Source organism: Pseudovirgaria hyperparasitica (genome assembly GCF_010093815.1).
Source record: "Pseudovirgaria hyperparasitica strain CBS 121739 unplaced genomic scaffold EJ05scaffold_2, whole genome shotgun sequence".
Lineage (NCBI taxonomy): Eukaryota > Fungi > Ascomycota > Dothideomycetes > Acrospermales > Acrospermaceae > Pseudovirgaria > Pseudovirgaria hyperparasitica.
In genome coordinates this window covers 1,351,082-1,366,254 of record NW_022985550.1, presented here as the reverse complement: position 1 = coordinate 1,366,254, position 15,173 = coordinate 1,351,082, and the positions used below count along the sequence as shown (strand labels likewise).

At 53.9% G+C, this 15,173-nt stretch overlaps 8 protein-coding genes across 8 annotated transcripts; 6 read left to right on the top strand and 2 right to left on the bottom strand.

Annotated features, from left to right (window-relative positions):
* Positions 1-183: 183 nt before the first annotated feature.
* EJ05DRAFT_535300 (HSP20-like chaperone) lies at positions 184-1,396 on the top strand (the record flags this gene model as incomplete). The annotated part of the gene is made up of 4 exons (XM_033749240.1): positions 184-603; positions 758-1,086; positions 1,146-1,305; positions 1,386-1,396. Exons 1-4 carry the CDS (start codon positions 585-587, stop codon positions 1,394-1,396), a joined length of 519 nt encoding a protein of 172 aa, XP_033604455.1. The 5' UTR covers positions 184-584.
* A 221-nt stretch (positions 1,397-1,617) lies between these two features.
* Positions 1,618-2,719, bottom strand: EJ05DRAFT_472941 (putative HAD superfamily hydrolase). The gene is made up of 2 exons (XM_033743283.1): positions 2,588-2,719; positions 1,618-2,535 (listed from the first exon to the last, which is right to left on the bottom strand). Exons 1-2 carry the CDS (start codon positions 2,599-2,601, stop codon positions 1,683-1,685), a joined length of 867 nt encoding a protein of 288 aa, XP_033604454.1. The 5' UTR covers positions 2,602-2,719; the 3' UTR covers positions 1,618-1,682.
* Positions 2,664-3,864, top strand: EJ05DRAFT_192850 (uncharacterized protein). Its single transcript, XM_033739688.1, has 2 exons — positions 2,664-2,820; positions 2,875-3,864. The coding sequence occupies exon 2, from the start codon at positions 2,880-2,882 to the stop codon at positions 3,750-3,752; it is 873 nt and encodes a 290-aa protein (XP_033604453.1). The 5' UTR covers positions 2,664-2,820; positions 2,875-2,879; the 3' UTR covers positions 3,753-3,864.
* A 614-nt stretch (positions 3,865-4,478) lies between these two features.
* EJ05DRAFT_482802 (uncharacterized protein) lies at positions 4,479-5,826 on the bottom strand (the record flags this gene model as incomplete). Its single annotated transcript, XM_033745205.1, has 2 exons — positions 4,479-5,565; positions 5,651-5,826. The coding sequence occupies 2 exons, from the start codon at positions 5,824-5,826 to the stop codon at positions 4,479-4,481; spliced, it is 1,263 nt and encodes a 420-aa protein (XP_033604452.1).
* Positions 5,827-6,126: 300 nt separating this feature from the next.
* EJ05DRAFT_192785 (uncharacterized protein) lies at positions 6,127-7,418 on the top strand. The gene has a single exon (XM_033739687.1). It carries the CDS (start codon positions 6,356-6,358, stop codon positions 7,337-7,339), a length of 984 nt encoding a protein of 327 aa, XP_033604451.1. The 5' UTR covers positions 6,127-6,355; the 3' UTR covers positions 7,340-7,418.
* A 1,490-nt stretch (positions 7,419-8,908) lies between these two features.
* EJ05DRAFT_535295 (uncharacterized protein) lies at positions 8,909-10,746 on the top strand (the record flags this gene model as incomplete). Its single annotated transcript, XM_033749239.1, has 2 exons — positions 8,909-8,989; positions 9,078-10,746. 2 exons carry the CDS (start codon positions 8,909-8,911, stop codon positions 10,428-10,430), a joined length of 1,434 nt encoding a protein of 477 aa, XP_033604450.1. The 3' UTR covers positions 10,431-10,746.
* A 257-nt stretch (positions 10,747-11,003) lies between these two features.
* EJ05DRAFT_507597 (uncharacterized protein) lies at positions 11,004-12,959 on the top strand. Its single transcript, XM_033747939.1, has 3 exons — positions 11,004-11,718; positions 11,786-11,861; positions 11,921-12,959. Exons 1-3 carry the CDS (start codon positions 11,471-11,473, stop codon positions 12,821-12,823), a joined length of 1,227 nt encoding a protein of 408 aa, XP_033604449.1. The 5' UTR covers positions 11,004-11,470; the 3' UTR covers positions 12,824-12,959.
* Positions 12,960-13,157: 198 nt separating this feature from the next.
* EJ05DRAFT_482798 (WD40 repeat-like protein) lies at positions 13,158-14,845 on the top strand (the record flags this gene model as incomplete). Its single annotated transcript, XM_033745204.1, has 3 exons — positions 13,158-14,394; positions 14,467-14,631; positions 14,760-14,845. 3 exons carry the CDS (start codon positions 13,158-13,160, stop codon positions 14,843-14,845), a joined length of 1,488 nt encoding a protein of 495 aa, XP_033604448.1.
* Positions 14,846-15,173: the final 328 nt, after the last annotated feature.

Genomic DNA, 15,173 nt, shown 5'->3' with positions numbered 1-15,173 from the left:
CGAGCCCACTGAGGGAGCCTGTCTATAGATCTTTGATAGGAATGAGATTTGATATGCTTTGGCAGATATCGCAACTCCACGACGTTGACATTCAGGCTGGCTTAAGGCACGGACGGCACGGGCCCATAGACGTATCCATTCTAGACTGACGTTGTTGTGTGGCGGGGCATTTTCACAGCTCCGGCCGGCAGGCACCAAAACAACACGGGAAGCTATCCAGATATCAGTCAAACGTCCTCGCTCTCAGGTGAATTAAAGAATCAAAGTATAAAGTTTGCGTTCTCTAGCCCTTGCACAGCTTCGAAACGATCGTTGCCTCAATCAACAATCACACGACGCTCGGTCATCTTGACGCAGGGAAGCAAGCATTGCTCCGCATTTCGATCGTCTTCCACAAACATCTTTTCAGCCTCCCGCGCTAATAGGTGCTTTTGACGACATCCTTTACTTCTTGCAAATTGCACTTCTCTGCATCTACCACAACTTCACTTTCCACCCACTACCATAAATTCGTCAACACATCTGTCGTGTCCACACGATTACAACTTACGAGCTTCTTAACAATCGCACTCTCACTTTCCAACATGTCTCTAACACCCGAAGGTGCGTTCTCAGCCTTTCACGCCTTTGATATATGACTCTCGGTTTCTGGACATCTCAGATGGTCATACCAGAGATCGTCCCAATGGACTCTACATCTTCAGGCTGCTCAACGAACATACCGGCATGAGGTACGAGAGCTAACTCTGCCTTGCAGTCACTTGGGCACAACGCTCCTCCGATAGCGATGCCGAGCGCAACTACGTTTTCGTCACGTTGATGACCCCAGACGTATCCAAGGATAAGACAAAGCTCGATGTCAAGGCCGACCGTGTTACTTTCGAAGGCTACTCGAACTCAAAGAAAGCTACCTACGCTGTCGAGCTTGTGCTTTTTGCAGAAATCGATCCAAGTGCCACCAAGATCTCGCACACGGATCGCTCGATCGAACTGGTGCTTAGGAAGAAGGACCTCAAGCAGGAATTCTGGCCGAGGCTACTGAAGGATTCCAAGAAGATGCACTTCCTCAAGACTGATTTTGACAAGGTATGCATGCTCATTCGACAAAACGGACTGATCAATTGCATCTGCTAACAGTCGCACAGTGGGTTGACGAGGACGAGCAAGACGTGGCTGGCGAGGATGAGGACTACATGTCGAAGATGAACGCTATGGGTGGCGATGGCGGATTCGGCGGCATAGATTTCTCCAAACTTGGTGGCGGAGCTGGCGGTATGCCCGACCTCGGCGACCTTGGCGCCGCCGGTGAGGAGGAAGATGAAGATGAAGATGAGGAAATGCCTGGACTTGAGAGCGACGACAAGCCCGCTGCTGATGCCAGCAAGGCAAAGATTGAAGAGGTCGAATAAAAGACAGAATCCTTGCAACATGCCCCGTTGGCGTTATGGGTCCAGGACTTCGACTGTTGGAAATGCCGAGTGTCTGTCTTCGAAATGAGCGTAGACCGGGTGGGACGTCCGTGGCAACGGCGGTGTAACTAATAGCAATGCTACACACACTTGCACTGGCATATGTCTAGCGACAGAACGTTGTTGGGCAAGTATAGCATAGCGAAATCGATGATCACAATGACTCTAGCTCGTTTCTATGTATAATGCTCAAGTGGTGTGCTAACTATATATCTATAGAGCACTCTTTTCTCCTATACTGTATCGCGCGTACGGAAAATTCTCTAGAGTGCCGAGCAGAGTTGCCCAACCATCGTCGATATCCCCGGGAGTTCCTATCGACCGAGTGCCTTGCGGAATAAGTTCATTCGGCTCCGGCGACGCATCACCACCCTTGTGCTCCCCTGTCAGTCCCGCAAGAACCAGCTCTTGCTGATCCTTGAACTCTCCCAATAAACCAGGATGCGGACACCAAACGACCTGCATCCCAGCTCTCCGTCCCGCCTCCACGCCTGGCACGGAATCCTCAAACACCAGACACTCATCCGGTGTAATCAGCTTCTCGCCCTTTCCCTTCAGCTCCTCGTTAATGGTCTGCAGCGCCACAAGAAAGATATCCGGTGCAGGCTTGCCCCGCCCAGCTTTTACGCGCCTGTCATCCCCCAGCACCCGCTGGCGAGGCGGAAACAAGTCGAACAGTTTGCCCAAATGCGCAGTCTTCAGCTCGAAGTTCCGCGTCGTGCTGCTTGTCGCCAGCGCAATGCGCACGCCGTTGCCCGCCAGTTTCTCGACCAGCTCCTGCACGCCAGGCAACACTTCCGTGCGCGGGAAGTATTTCTCCTGGAGCGTCGCTGTGTGCTTGTGGAAGTCGGCTATCGAGACAGGGATGTTGGCCCATGCCATGAAGATCTCGGTTGCTTGGGGCGCGGGGCGGCCTTGCAGTTGCGCTTTGATGGGCCATGGGAGCGGCTCGTGGCCTGGATCGAAGTGGAGGAGGGCTTCGTTTGTGGCTATTGTGTAGAGGTCTTCGCTGTTTATGAGGAGGCCGTCCATGTCGAAGAGACAGGCCCGGATGGGCGCAGGGGCGCTAGGGGCTATCAGATGGTGTCAATAGACGCATTGAGTGCAGGATAACGAACGCTTTGGGGGGCATTGCGAGGTTTCTGGAGGCTCTGGAGGTTCTGAAGTAAGGTAAGAGGAAATGCGACAACGGTACGGTCTTGGAATTGCAGTAAATTGATGCTATGCGACGACCTCAAGTTCCAAAATACCCCTCCCGAAGCTTGCCCGCAAAGTGAAATTCGCGATCCATCGACGTCAGGCGGGGACTAGCGCGGCTCGTAACTAAACACTGGCTGGGCAACGTTTCTAAGTGTGAAAGCTTCAATCTGCCTCCCTAAACACAAAATCTTACATTACACCCAAGTAACGATGTCGACCAGCACACCAACCCCCAAGCGTCCTGAACCCACATCCAAACCCTCCTCCTCATCCTCACCCATCCCAGCCGCCGCCCCGCTCTCCCGTCTCCCCGCAGACGAAGAATCCGAGCTCCTCTCCGAATCCCACGCCCTCAAAGCCACCGCAACCGCCTCCTTCACCTCCTCGGACCTCTCCTCCGCAATCGACTTCTACGCCCGCGCCCTGACCCCTCTGCCCAGCTACTGCCACTACGAAATCGCCGTCCTCCACGCCAACATCGCCGCCTGCCACCTGCGTCTCCGCGCCTGGAAAGACGCCGCCGACGCAGCTAGCCAGGCCCTCGACGAGCTCCACCACGTCGACCCTGTGCCACAAGAACAACAACAACAACAGTCCCAAACCGACAAGCCCGCCACGAGCCCCGCACAAGACGACAACAGCAACAGCAACAACAGCAACACCAACACACCCAGAATCTCCGAAATCTCCGACGCGCTCGAAGCCCGCATCGCCATCCTCACCGCCCTCAACCACTCCCTCTCCGACCTCCACAAACTACGCACCAAAGCCCTCCTCCGCCGCGCCAAAGCCCGCGCCGAACTCGGCACCTGGGCCGAGCTCCAGGGCGCAATAGACGACTACACGGCGCTCTCCCAACAACACGCGGAGCTCAGCAGCGCAGATCGGCGCACGGTACAGGGCGCGCTGCGGACACTACCTGCCCGGCTGGACGCGGCGAAGAGTCGGGAGATGGCCGATATGATGGGCAAGTTGAAGGGGTTGGGCAACGGGTTGTTGAGGCCGTTTGGGCTGAGTACGGATAATTTTCAGTTTGTGAAGGATGAGAGGACGGGCGGGTATAATATGAATTTTAATCGTTGAGTGCCTTCCTTTGGGTTTCCTTGAGGGGAGCTTTTCTCTCTCTCTCTCTGGGTTCGTGCATGTCTGTGCGTTAGCTGCGGGACTGAGGAAGGACTGACTGGTTTTTTGGCTGTGATGGTGATGGCAGGACTCTAGATATGCTAGGCTGGGCAGGAAAGCGGCGTACTGGAATTCGTCGTTGTTGTCGTTGAGATTTCTCCGGATACCGAGTAGAGCAGTGGGATTCAGTTCATAGGAGTCTGAACTAGGGTGGCGGGTATGGGCTGGATGCTAGCAGGGAACACATACACGGAGAGAGAGAAAGAGAGAGGTAGAACGAGAATTGTCGTCGGGCTGAAGACAGAGACTGTGTGGGATATCCATAGAAGAGAGTATTGGACATGGGTGATGGAGTATGGGGTATGTAGTACGGGGTATGTCATAGAGCTCAGGGATGGTATATGCAATGAATGAACTGATACGGCGTCTGTATGTCATTGGTCTCGAGAGTGTTTATATCATCGTGGTGTTTGCAGAGTAGTCAGCGAGCTCTCACTACCACACAGCACCAGCACTCAATCTCAGCCTTCTACAACGAAAGAGTAAGGACTAGTCTCCGGTGCGAAAACAAACACCACATCCATCCATCCAGCCATCCACGCCCCTGTAACCCACCACCACCCAACCCACACACAGCACACAGCACACAGCACACAGCAAGCCCCCCGCCCCCCCCAACCCACCATCTCAAGAAAAGAAAAACGAATTCCCCTGCGCATCCTTCCGAACCCCCCTACTATAATCCTTCCCCGGATCAAACTCCTCCCAGATACTAGCCGGATAGATATGCTTGTTGCGCTCGTACCAGCGGCGATCAACCACTTTCGTCACGCTGGGCTCCTCGTCTGCACCCTCGAGCTCGCTGTCCGGTAGCACCGTAAACGAAGAAGAGGAAGAAGTGTCATTGTCTTTCTTGTCGTGGCGCGCGAGCGGGTCGTATGTTGAGGGGTCGATATCTGTGTCTGCGCTGCTGGATGCGGGTTCGGCGGGGGTGGCGGGGGTGGGCTCGGCGGAGTGGGGGAAGAGGCGCTGCGCAGAGAAATTGAGGGTTTTGTTGGCGAGGAAGTAGTAGAATTCGTAGTGCTGAGAAGGGGGGGCGGGGGTTAGGTATACTTCTGTATGTACGGTAGAGGAAAAAGCATGGGTGGACGGAGGAGTACGAGTGAGGGTAGGAAAAGGGAAGAAAGCACACACATGAGGCACGATGATATCCCCACGAACAAGCATCAGGTCGTCGACGCCCACGCGCGCCCATTCACGCCGGCCCTTGTCGCCGCTGCCGGCGCCGTGTTCGGCGCCTACTTTGCGCGCCTTGTCGAGGAAGAGCCAGACGTGCTCGCCTTTCTTGACGCGGCACGCGCCGCCGGGGATGTTTGTCCCGTCGTAGAAGACGAAGGGGAGGATGAAGGGTGTTTCCTTGACGCGCTCGCGCATGACGAGGAATTCGCGGCGGAGCTGGTCGCGCGTGGCGGCATCTCTTGCCAGGGCGGACTTGGTCTTTGCTTTGGGTGCGTTGGATGCGAAGAGGGTGTTTGGGCCGAGTCGTTTGCGTGGCGCGACTGTGGTGTTGTTTACCCCCGTGTCCTCGCCTTCGAGCGCTGGTGTGTGTGACTTTGCGCGTGGGGTAGGTATGCCGCTGGACAGGCCGGCGGAGTCGGTGGTATCGTCGTTGTCGGCATCGTCGGTGTCGACGCCAAAGGAGAGTTTTGCTTTGGCTAACGCGCCTTTCTTGCGCTTCTTGAATGGGACGCGATCGGATTGGGGTGTGGAGGCGCTGTACTTTGTCTGTTAGCTCGAGCTCTGGGTGGCGTTGATGGGGATCTGTCCAAGGCTATGTTTCCATGAAGCTGCTGACTTACCCGGAGCCGGATTGGAGCTCACGCTCCTTTTGCTCGAGGGCTTCGGCGCGACGTTTGCGGAAGTCGGTGAGGTTTACGAGACCGACTGTTTGGGATTTGAGGAGGTCTTCGGCGGTGTGTGCTTGTGATGTGAAGCGGGAGTTTGGAGTTGATGATCCAGACGGTGGAGCTGACATGGCGAAGATTCCTGGAGGAGCGGGGAGTGTGATGGTTATGGAGGTTGTTGAATGGGCATGTTTGGCTTGAGGTCATGATCCATGAATCGCAAGTGGTCGGCTTCAGCACTTTTAAGCGGGTCCTCCCGTTGGAATCTGTATTTATTACTAAGAAAAAGCTTATTTCTCAGTCGAAGTCACCTCTTGTTCTACTGAACCACTGAACGTGATATGTTTGTACCTGTAGACTCATTCTGAAAGGTTCCACTTGATGACCATAATGCGAAATGAATGGAGCTACATCCATGGATATGGACTGCACATTTATGGCCTAGCGTTGTATCAGATCATAATCTTACGTAGGCAAAGACCTTTAGCCTTATTACTACTGCTGTGCTACATGTTTTCAGTGCGCCGTCGCATTGCCTGCTGTGGACGATGCGGGAGAGCTTCTTTGTCAATGTCTCGACACTGATTGTGGTGTAGAATTACCGAATCCGGAAGAACCAAAACGACTCGTCCACGGGCACCTGCGCCGCAATCCATAAGGATGAGTGCGCCTACTACTATCACATCATCGGACGACTTCTCCTGGCCCGCCAGCACAAGCGCACTCACCAGCATCTTCACGCCCGCTCCCAGCTGCTTGACGCAAATCAGCTGTATCCCATTCCACAGCGAGACCGCGACCTCCACAACATGTCTTGCCGTCCTTGCCCCGGCGACCTCGGGCTGCGACATCCTTCGCCAGACGGACGTCGCGTTCTCACCTGGCGTATGTCCAACGGGATACACGATTGCGCTGGTCAAGCCTGGCAATGCGCGGGTCCCCATGACGTCTGCGGTGTGCTGCCCCAGCTCGTTTAACTTTGGCACGCTGGCTGCGGAGATACAGACTGGCATTGACAACAAACTGGGTTGTGTGTCGAACTTCCCAACGTATGGCTGGACATCCATCTTTGCGCTGAGTGGCTCGAGCACAACGGTAAGCGCTGCACGGTCGACATTGTTTGCGGACGCGGTCTCGATAGGATGGGATTGCGACAATACGGAGGTGTTGGGACTGCTCCCGACGGCCGTCGTGGATTGTCCTGACTTCACTCCGGGTACTTCGGCAACTGGAGGGAGTGTGACTATTTCCAGTCCTGAGGCCAGTTTTGGAGTGACTCCGTCCCCTGGAACAGACATGGACAACACACCTGGAACAGACACGGACAACACACCTGGAACAGGCGGGTTAAGTGCTGGAGCTGGGGTTGGCATAGGTGTAGGAGCGTTTGTGGCTCTACTCATTGTAGGTGGAGCAGCATTCTTGTTCATGCGGCGACGAAAGAACAAAAAACCGAAAGAACCGACTCATGAGATCATGACAACAGAGGAGAAAAGGTATCCAGAGCCGGGCCATGAGCTAGCAGGATCGACTACGCAGCACGAGATGGGGGAAACGAGAGCATATCGACCGGAGCTAGAAGCACCTAATGGCGCTCATGAACTGCAAGGTAGTGGATTGAAGAACCATATACCAGGCAGCTAGTCAGGTGATGTGTTGAAGAAGTTCAAAAGAAGTAGCGATGAATCTTACAGCTCACGTGCCCGACATACGTGACCAAGAGATGACTGAATTACCATGTCTCAGTTCGCGTCATATCTAGTTGACGAATATCGTACGAGTGATTCTTGAAGTCTGCCTGTTAGACTGTGCATAGCTTGACGAACGATGACACTTCACAGCTAATATTGGAGAAAGGTGGCGTCTGAGTCACTCGAACGTAGGCAGGTCTTCCATATTGAATAGAAGTCGCAGTCATTGCTGGCAGGGAAACGCGTGGAACATGGGAGACTGTTGGGCGGTGATTAGGTGATTCTGGCGTGACGCATCTTTGGGTATGAATCACGCTGAACCATGGGGGAGTCAACATGAAGGAGGGGAGCCAGTATTTAAGAGCAGCTCCTCCAGGCAATATTCTATCAGCAACGTGCTGGCAAGTCTACTATGCCCTTCACTCCCCACGCTGAGTTGTCGAGGCAAGGCTCCGGATCATCAATGAAGTTAAAGAGGTGCCCATCTTTCGGAATCGGAAATACAACCAATCAAGACATCGCAAAATTGATACTCCAGAAGCTGTTAAAAGGTAGCGAAGCAAGTGCTAATTCATGGCAGAGATCGTCAATGCATACGAACGCGCATGAAGTCGATCATTGAAAGCCAAAGACTAAAGCTGAAATTGAAGCTACGACGACTGTATTGAAGGAGGAGGCTGAGTCTCGTATTTCGATGCACGCACACACTCGATGCACGAATGAGTCAAAAGCCTAAGGCAGACACAGCCTTGGCCCCAGACTGGCACGTGCATCGTTGTCGCGAAATGTCGGAATGACTACTGGAATCCAACGGTGTATTAATTAGTTCTAACGTTGCCGACAACTTGCAGATGCCAAGCGCGGGGGATCGTCTGTCGCATGTGGCATTTGTCGCCTGTCGCATGTCGCATTTGCCCTATTCTACTATCTACTAATTGTCTACTAGAGTATTCAAGTATTGCAACAACACGACTTCAGTCCATTTTCTTGAAGAGATGGAAGATCTTCTGTCGGAGTACGCGTAGGCTGAAACGAACCTAGCAGGCAGCAAAGCAGGAGACAATTAACTCCGAGTCAGCGCATTCGGTGTCTCGATCAAGTAATTAGGGCGGGCGGAGTAATTCAACAACGACGCTTAGGCAGCCCGTAAGCCCGCAGAGAAGTCAAATTAGTGGACGCGATGCCCCGAAAAAGGCGCTAATTGTCAGCTGAAGGGCGCGCACTTTGTAGTATGACCCCGGCTGGTGGGGCGTTCAATCCATACCGCTTTTGGCTCTTGACAGTCCACAAGCTCACCTACGCGACACGACTCACCCCAACGCCCGTCCTCTCTCCAGCCAGACTGCAGCTCACCCTCACATTTACTGTACAGATGTAATTGGTATCGATTAACGCGCAATTGACAGGAGCATACAATCATGTCTTGCAGGAAATGTACTTGTGCATGTGTCGCGTTGAAGCAACGTGAACGTGCGCATCCCGGGGTCCAGGACAGACGGGCACTGCTATTGGATGTAGAAGTATGAGTCAAAGGACTTTTAGCGTGCTCTCACCCTTAGCGCCACTCCGCCTTCGCACTTCTGCCTGCTGCATCTTACAAAAGGTTCGCCTCAGCGCCCCAGGCTCCTCCTCTTCTTCTTCTTTTCTCACCACCTCCCTGCTATACACAATCACACTCACATCCAACACAGACAGTCGATGATCATGGCTGCCTACTAACCTTCTCACCCCTCACGTCGCCCAACGTCGACAACATACCTTCCAACCACCAACCAACCACTCAAATCCCCACTCAACCCCCCTTCTCACAGTCTTCCTTTCAGGAATCTGTGAACTCAAGTCCTGCCTCGCGCATCTTCAGTTCGCCGCTTACTACCCTGTCCGACTTTCCGTCGTTCACCACGGCTTCTCAACAGCAAACATGGCCCTCCTCACCAGCTCCCCCAGCCTCAAGGCAATCATCGAATCAACCAACTTTTGCGACCGACTTCGTACTCTACGATCAACCGACCAAGCCTCAGCCGCTTCGTCGACCCAGCGTTCCTCTGCCTGGTCAAGCGTTTAACCAATCGAACTTCTACGCCACTTCGGCTCCGACGTCTTCTTTCGGTTTTCAAAACCAGCAACCTCCGTCAAATCGACCCCCGGTACCTCTCTTCCATAGCAACAGCACCCCGAACGTGCATCAATACCCTCGTCAGAGATCTCAGAACACTGCAACCGGCACCATGGCTACAGGTACTTTGTCACTGCATATACCACTCTCTCACACATCCTCTAATTCAAGTCCGTCAGATTTCGACCTCTTCCCCGGGATCGGCAGTGGCTTCGGCCACAACGACTTCGCGTCGGATGCCTCCCTGAATGATATCTTTGGTGATTCCACCACAGATGTGAAGTTCACATCCATCAACGGTGCTTCGAACGCGTCCACGTCCACTCGAACTGTCTCTCCCAAGGACCTGCACCAAGATGGCTTCTCTGCACCACCATCTGCCGCTTTCACCAACCTGACTTCTCCTGATATTGATGCTTCTCCGTTCATGTCTGGTAGCTTCGACACGTCCCCGATGTTTGACAACTCCATGGACGTCAACACCGGTAACGATTGGTACTCTTTGTTCCCCGATTCCACCGATAACGCTTCTTCGTCATTCTCTCAGCCCCTCGAGCGCAACCCAAGCACCCAATCGCTCGCGCAGTCCAGCGCCTCCAGCACCAACTCTCCTCTTGTCCTTGATCAGTCAAATCGTCGCAAGTCGTCCACCAACGCTTCTCCTGCGATGAACGCTGGTATTAGCAAGCCTCGTCGCCGCAAAGGTCCTCTACCTCCAATCGCGGTCGACCCTAACGACAAGGCGGCAATGAAGCGAGCTCGCAATACTCTTGCTGCTCGTGACTCTCGCCAGCGCAAGTACGAGCATGTTCAGACTCTGTCCAACCGTATCAAGGAACTTGAGGATGAGAAGGAGCAGCTGAAGGCTGAGGCTGAGAGGTGGAAGACACTGGCTCTCAGTGCAACTCTCAGTGACAACCCTCAGTAGTCCGCAAACTTTGGTTATTCATGATTTAAACGGGGAGCTGGAGAGGGCAATGCCTCTCCAGTGTAGGAAAAGTTTCATTGTCACTGTTTGGTTGCTTCTCACCGTCTCGGTCCGGCTTCGACTTGTCGTTGCCGCAAACGAATGGTGCCTGTCGTTCGATTGTTTGATCTCACAGACTGGTCGGTTCTGATGTCTCCCCGTATGGGATTGACTCGTGGCCATGTCTTTATGACGTTACGACGTGATGCTTGTGCATCGCGTCTTGCTATCTGATAATAATTTCATTCTTAGTGTACTAAAACAATCTTCGTATCTACTGTGCTTACTGTGATGTGACCAGCTCGCCAGGAGTACTCCTCACCTTTATGTGGCCTCCAACTACATATCAACCACCCAGAATCTCAAAGTTTTTGCTGCACGTGGCCAAACTCTAATGAATATGGTATGGTATAGCAGACTTTTGCATTAATTATACTTTGTTAATTCCGGTCGTCTCGCATGATCTGGTTCTTGGAGATTGTTGCAGAGGTCACTAGGCTGCCTGTCCTACTCAAGCAGTACAATCTGATACGACTCGGATACAACCAATCGTGATGTGATCTCAAGATTCGGTAATGCCACCATTGCTATTGGACTCACAGTTCTCATCTTGTCCTGTCTGTAACGCCATATCACGCCATTCATTCATGTACGCCGCACGACGGCAGCCTAGTAGTGGAACGGGCCATGACGAACCTCTATATTCGCGCTCCGAATTTCTGCCTGCCTGACTACCCGATAGCTCAAAATATCGCAGCTTCTACTGTGCATTTTCAATACATACAGCACCTCTGCAGGGCATACAGCTATTTCTTCGATTAGCTAGTGGGTCAAATGTAAAACAATTCTTGTCGGAATCTTCGATACATCCAGCTTCCGGAGTAAAGGGTCCACGTTGCCCAAACCCCACATTCTCAAACGTACCTCGGGCGGGTGGTGATAGGTCTGGTCCATCGTTGCATATATTGTACTTGTTGTTGCAGCTTCACTTCTGCCATACGATGGAGCTTATTGCTACAGTTCTGCAGCAATGGAGGCCTATCGCATCGCTATCCATCCTCGGATATCTGGGCATCTGTCAGGCGCTGCGCTTCCGTCGCTTGCATGACCTTCAACGGCGCTTTCCTATGCGCACGAAGGAGGAGCTTGCGAGTATGACAGTGGATCAGGCGTACGAGATTCAGCGAATCGTGATGGACTGGGAATTCCCATATATGGTGGATAAGGCGCTGAACTTTGCGCTCTTCAAGTGAGTTAGGATATGGCCTGCTCGAGCATAGTAGAGGGATGATACACGTGTGCTAACCAGATCAAAGGACATATGGCATCCCAACTATCAGCAGTTTGTTGCAGAAGACGACCGAGTTCTCGGCCAAGAATACAGCTGGGAAGGTATGAGTTCATTTCTCCGTACGTGCTGTACTATCTGCCTCGAAACTAACACCATCAAGAGAGCCGTCGACACCACCATCCTCATCGGCGAGTTCCTCAACAACCCACCATCCTCCAAACGCGCCTGCTCAGGCATATCCCGTATGAACTACATCCACAGCAAATACCAACGCGCCGGCAAAATCTCCAATCCAGACATGCTCTACACCCTCGCCCTCTTCGCCCTGGAGCCCTCCCGCTGGATCGCCCGCCACGAATGGCGAGCCCTCACTCCACTTGAGCTCTGCGCCTTCGGCGTCTTCTGGAAATCCGTCGGCGACGCAATGGGCATCTCATACCCACCGCTCCTCGCATCCGATGAGTGGCGCGATGGCCTGCACTGGCTCGACGAGCTGGCTGCGTGGGCGGACGCGTATGAGGCCGAGTACATGGTGCCTGCGCAGAGCAACCGGGCGGTAGCAGACCATACGACCAAGATCTTGACCTACGGGATGCCGGAGTCCGAAGGCTTCACCAAGTTTGGACGGCTGGTAACGGCGACGCTGATGGATGAGCGGTTGAGGATTGCGATGATGTACGACAAGCCGCCGGCGTGGCTGCAGTCTGTCGTTGATGCCACTCTAAAGATGAGGAAGTTTGTGATGCGGTATGCGGCGCTGCCGAGGCGGACTGCGTTTGGGTTCCTGAGTGAGGAGCCGGATAAGGAGACGGGGAAGCTGTATCGGAAGGTGTATCTTGCGGAGCCCTGGTATGTGCCTGAACGGTACAAGTGGAGTGTTCAGGGGGCGTTGAGATGGGTGTTTGGTCTTGCGCTGCCAGCGAAACAGTGGCAGAGTGAGGGATATGTAGTTGAGGAGGTAGGGCCTTTTGCGATGAAGGGGCAGGGCTTGCAGGAGTTTGAGAAGGGCGTGGAGGACTTGATGGGCAGTGGCAGGGGTGGATGTCCGTTTGGGAAGATCTGAATCTGGGCTACGCAAGAAGAGATGGCTGGAGAAAAAAGAGTTGGCGAGTGGATGTACATGTTTTGTATCAATTTCTTTGGTGATTTGTATAGTTTTACTGTAAAGATAGTTGTTTTGCAATATATTACTTGACGATTCAGCATGATAATTAGTCGGACAGGAGAGACGTTATATCGGACACTGTGATGATATATCCACAGTCCGGTCTCGGAACCGCGCCGGTGATATTCCGCAGCGGTATCTGAGTACAAGCTAGGGCTAATATGAATCTCAAAAGTTTACAACATCACCCAACCAACTACACGCCGCCCACAACAGCCATACACGTCCAGTCATGGCTACACTATCAGAGAACCCATTGCCCGTTCTACGAAACTCCGCCAAACGAACACGCGAAGTCTTCGCAGCAGACTTCGCGTCGCCTGCCGCGCTCGATCACACCCTCACACCTCGATTCACGATAGAACCGTCGCGCCCATCACCCCGAGAGCAAGCAGACACATCATATATATCGACGCGGATACGGAACGAATTCGAAGACGCGAAAGAGCTCCCCCCCGCACTCGCAGCGAAGCAGGCCAACGCAGCCGCCGTCGCCGCCGCGCGCAAGAAGAGCAAGAAGGGCCAAGATGCCGCTGACGAGCAACCGACAGACCCGAAGATGCGCAAGATGATAGAAGGCGTGGCACAGAAGGGCTCGGCGGCCAAGTCAGACATATCCACGGCGCTTACGGTGCGGAAGAAAGGGACTGGGTCGGCGCCCAATGCGCTTGGGCCTACGCTGCAGAAGAACACGCCTTCCACGGCTCTTGTGCGCAAGGATACTGTTAGACAAGTGCGTCCGGACTGGCATGCGCCGTGGAAACTCATGCGCGTCATCTCAGGGCATCTGGGCTGGGTGAGGGCGTTGGCAGTCGAGCCGGACAACAAGTGGTTTGCCAGCGGAGCGGGCGATCGCACGATCAAGATCTGGGACCTGGCGTCTGGGATGCTGAAGCTGACCTTGACCGGGCACATCTCGACTGTTCGTGGACTGGCGGTGTCGCCGCGACATCCGTACCTGTTCTCGTGCGGAGAAGACAAGATGGTGAAGTGCTGGGACTTGGAGACGAACAAAGTGATACGCCACTACCACGGACACTTGAGCGGTGTCTACACGCTCAGCTTACACCCGACGCTAGATGTCTTGGTAACGGGCGGCAGAGACGGAGTGTGTCGAGTATGGGACATGCGGACACGGAGTAACATCCACGTGCTCAGCGGCCACAAAGGCACAGTGGCAGACCTAAAGTGTCAAGAAGCCGACCCCCAGGTCATCAGCGCCTCTCTAGACTCGACAATCAGGATGTGGGATCTCGCGGCGGGCAAGACGATGGGCGTCCTGACACACCACAAGAAGGGCGTGCGATCGCTCGCGGTGCACCCCAAGGAATTCACCTTTGCAAGCGGGAGCTCCGGGCAGATCAAGCAGTGGAAGTGCCCCGAGGGCGCCTTCATGCAGAACTTTGACGGCCACAACTCCATCATTTCCTCGCTCAGCGTCAACGAGGACAACGTCCTGTTCTCCGGCGGTAAGTGCCTGCTTGTTTGCCTGCCTTGAATATCCGTTGTACTGATCACTAACAACACACACCCGTGCACAGGCGACAACGGCACCATCAGCTTCTGGGACTGGAAAACGGGCCACCGCTTCCAGCACCAGGACAGCATCGCCCAACCCGGCTCCCTCGACGCCGAAGCAGGCATCATGAGCTCCACCTTTGACCGCACCGGCCTCCGCCTCATCACCGGCGAAGCAGACAAGTCAAGTAAGTCCGTCCCTTTGCTTCGAAGAACAACATCCCCTTCCCCCTCCCCTCCCCTCCCTTAAGACAAGTGTCATAAAAGTTTGCAAAACAACAACAAGAAGCTAACCTCTAAACCCCCAAAAAAACAGTCAAAATGTGGAAACTCGACGATGACGCCACGCCTGAATCACACCCGCTTGACTGGAAGCCTACGCTTGGCCGTCGGAAGTTTTAGACCCTTCCTCCTCTGAGGCCCTCCTCCCCCGGAACTCTCGAGAGAGGTGCTTGCCCCTTTGCGGTGGCGTGTGGGCGATGAGATAGATGGAGATGGTCCTGTGTGCGCGTTCTTTGTGAACTTGTACTTCTGCTCGTTTGAGTTTGTTTTCATTCTCATGTGGGTGGCTGGCTTGGGTTGGCTTGGTATGGCTTAGCTTGGGTTGGCTTGGCTTGTAAGGTCAATAGCATGCGAGTTGGGTCGTTGGATTGGGCGTGCGAGAGGTAGGGCAGGGCAAGCAGGATAGGCAGGCAGGTGTACTGGCAGACAAACAGGGCACACTGTGCAT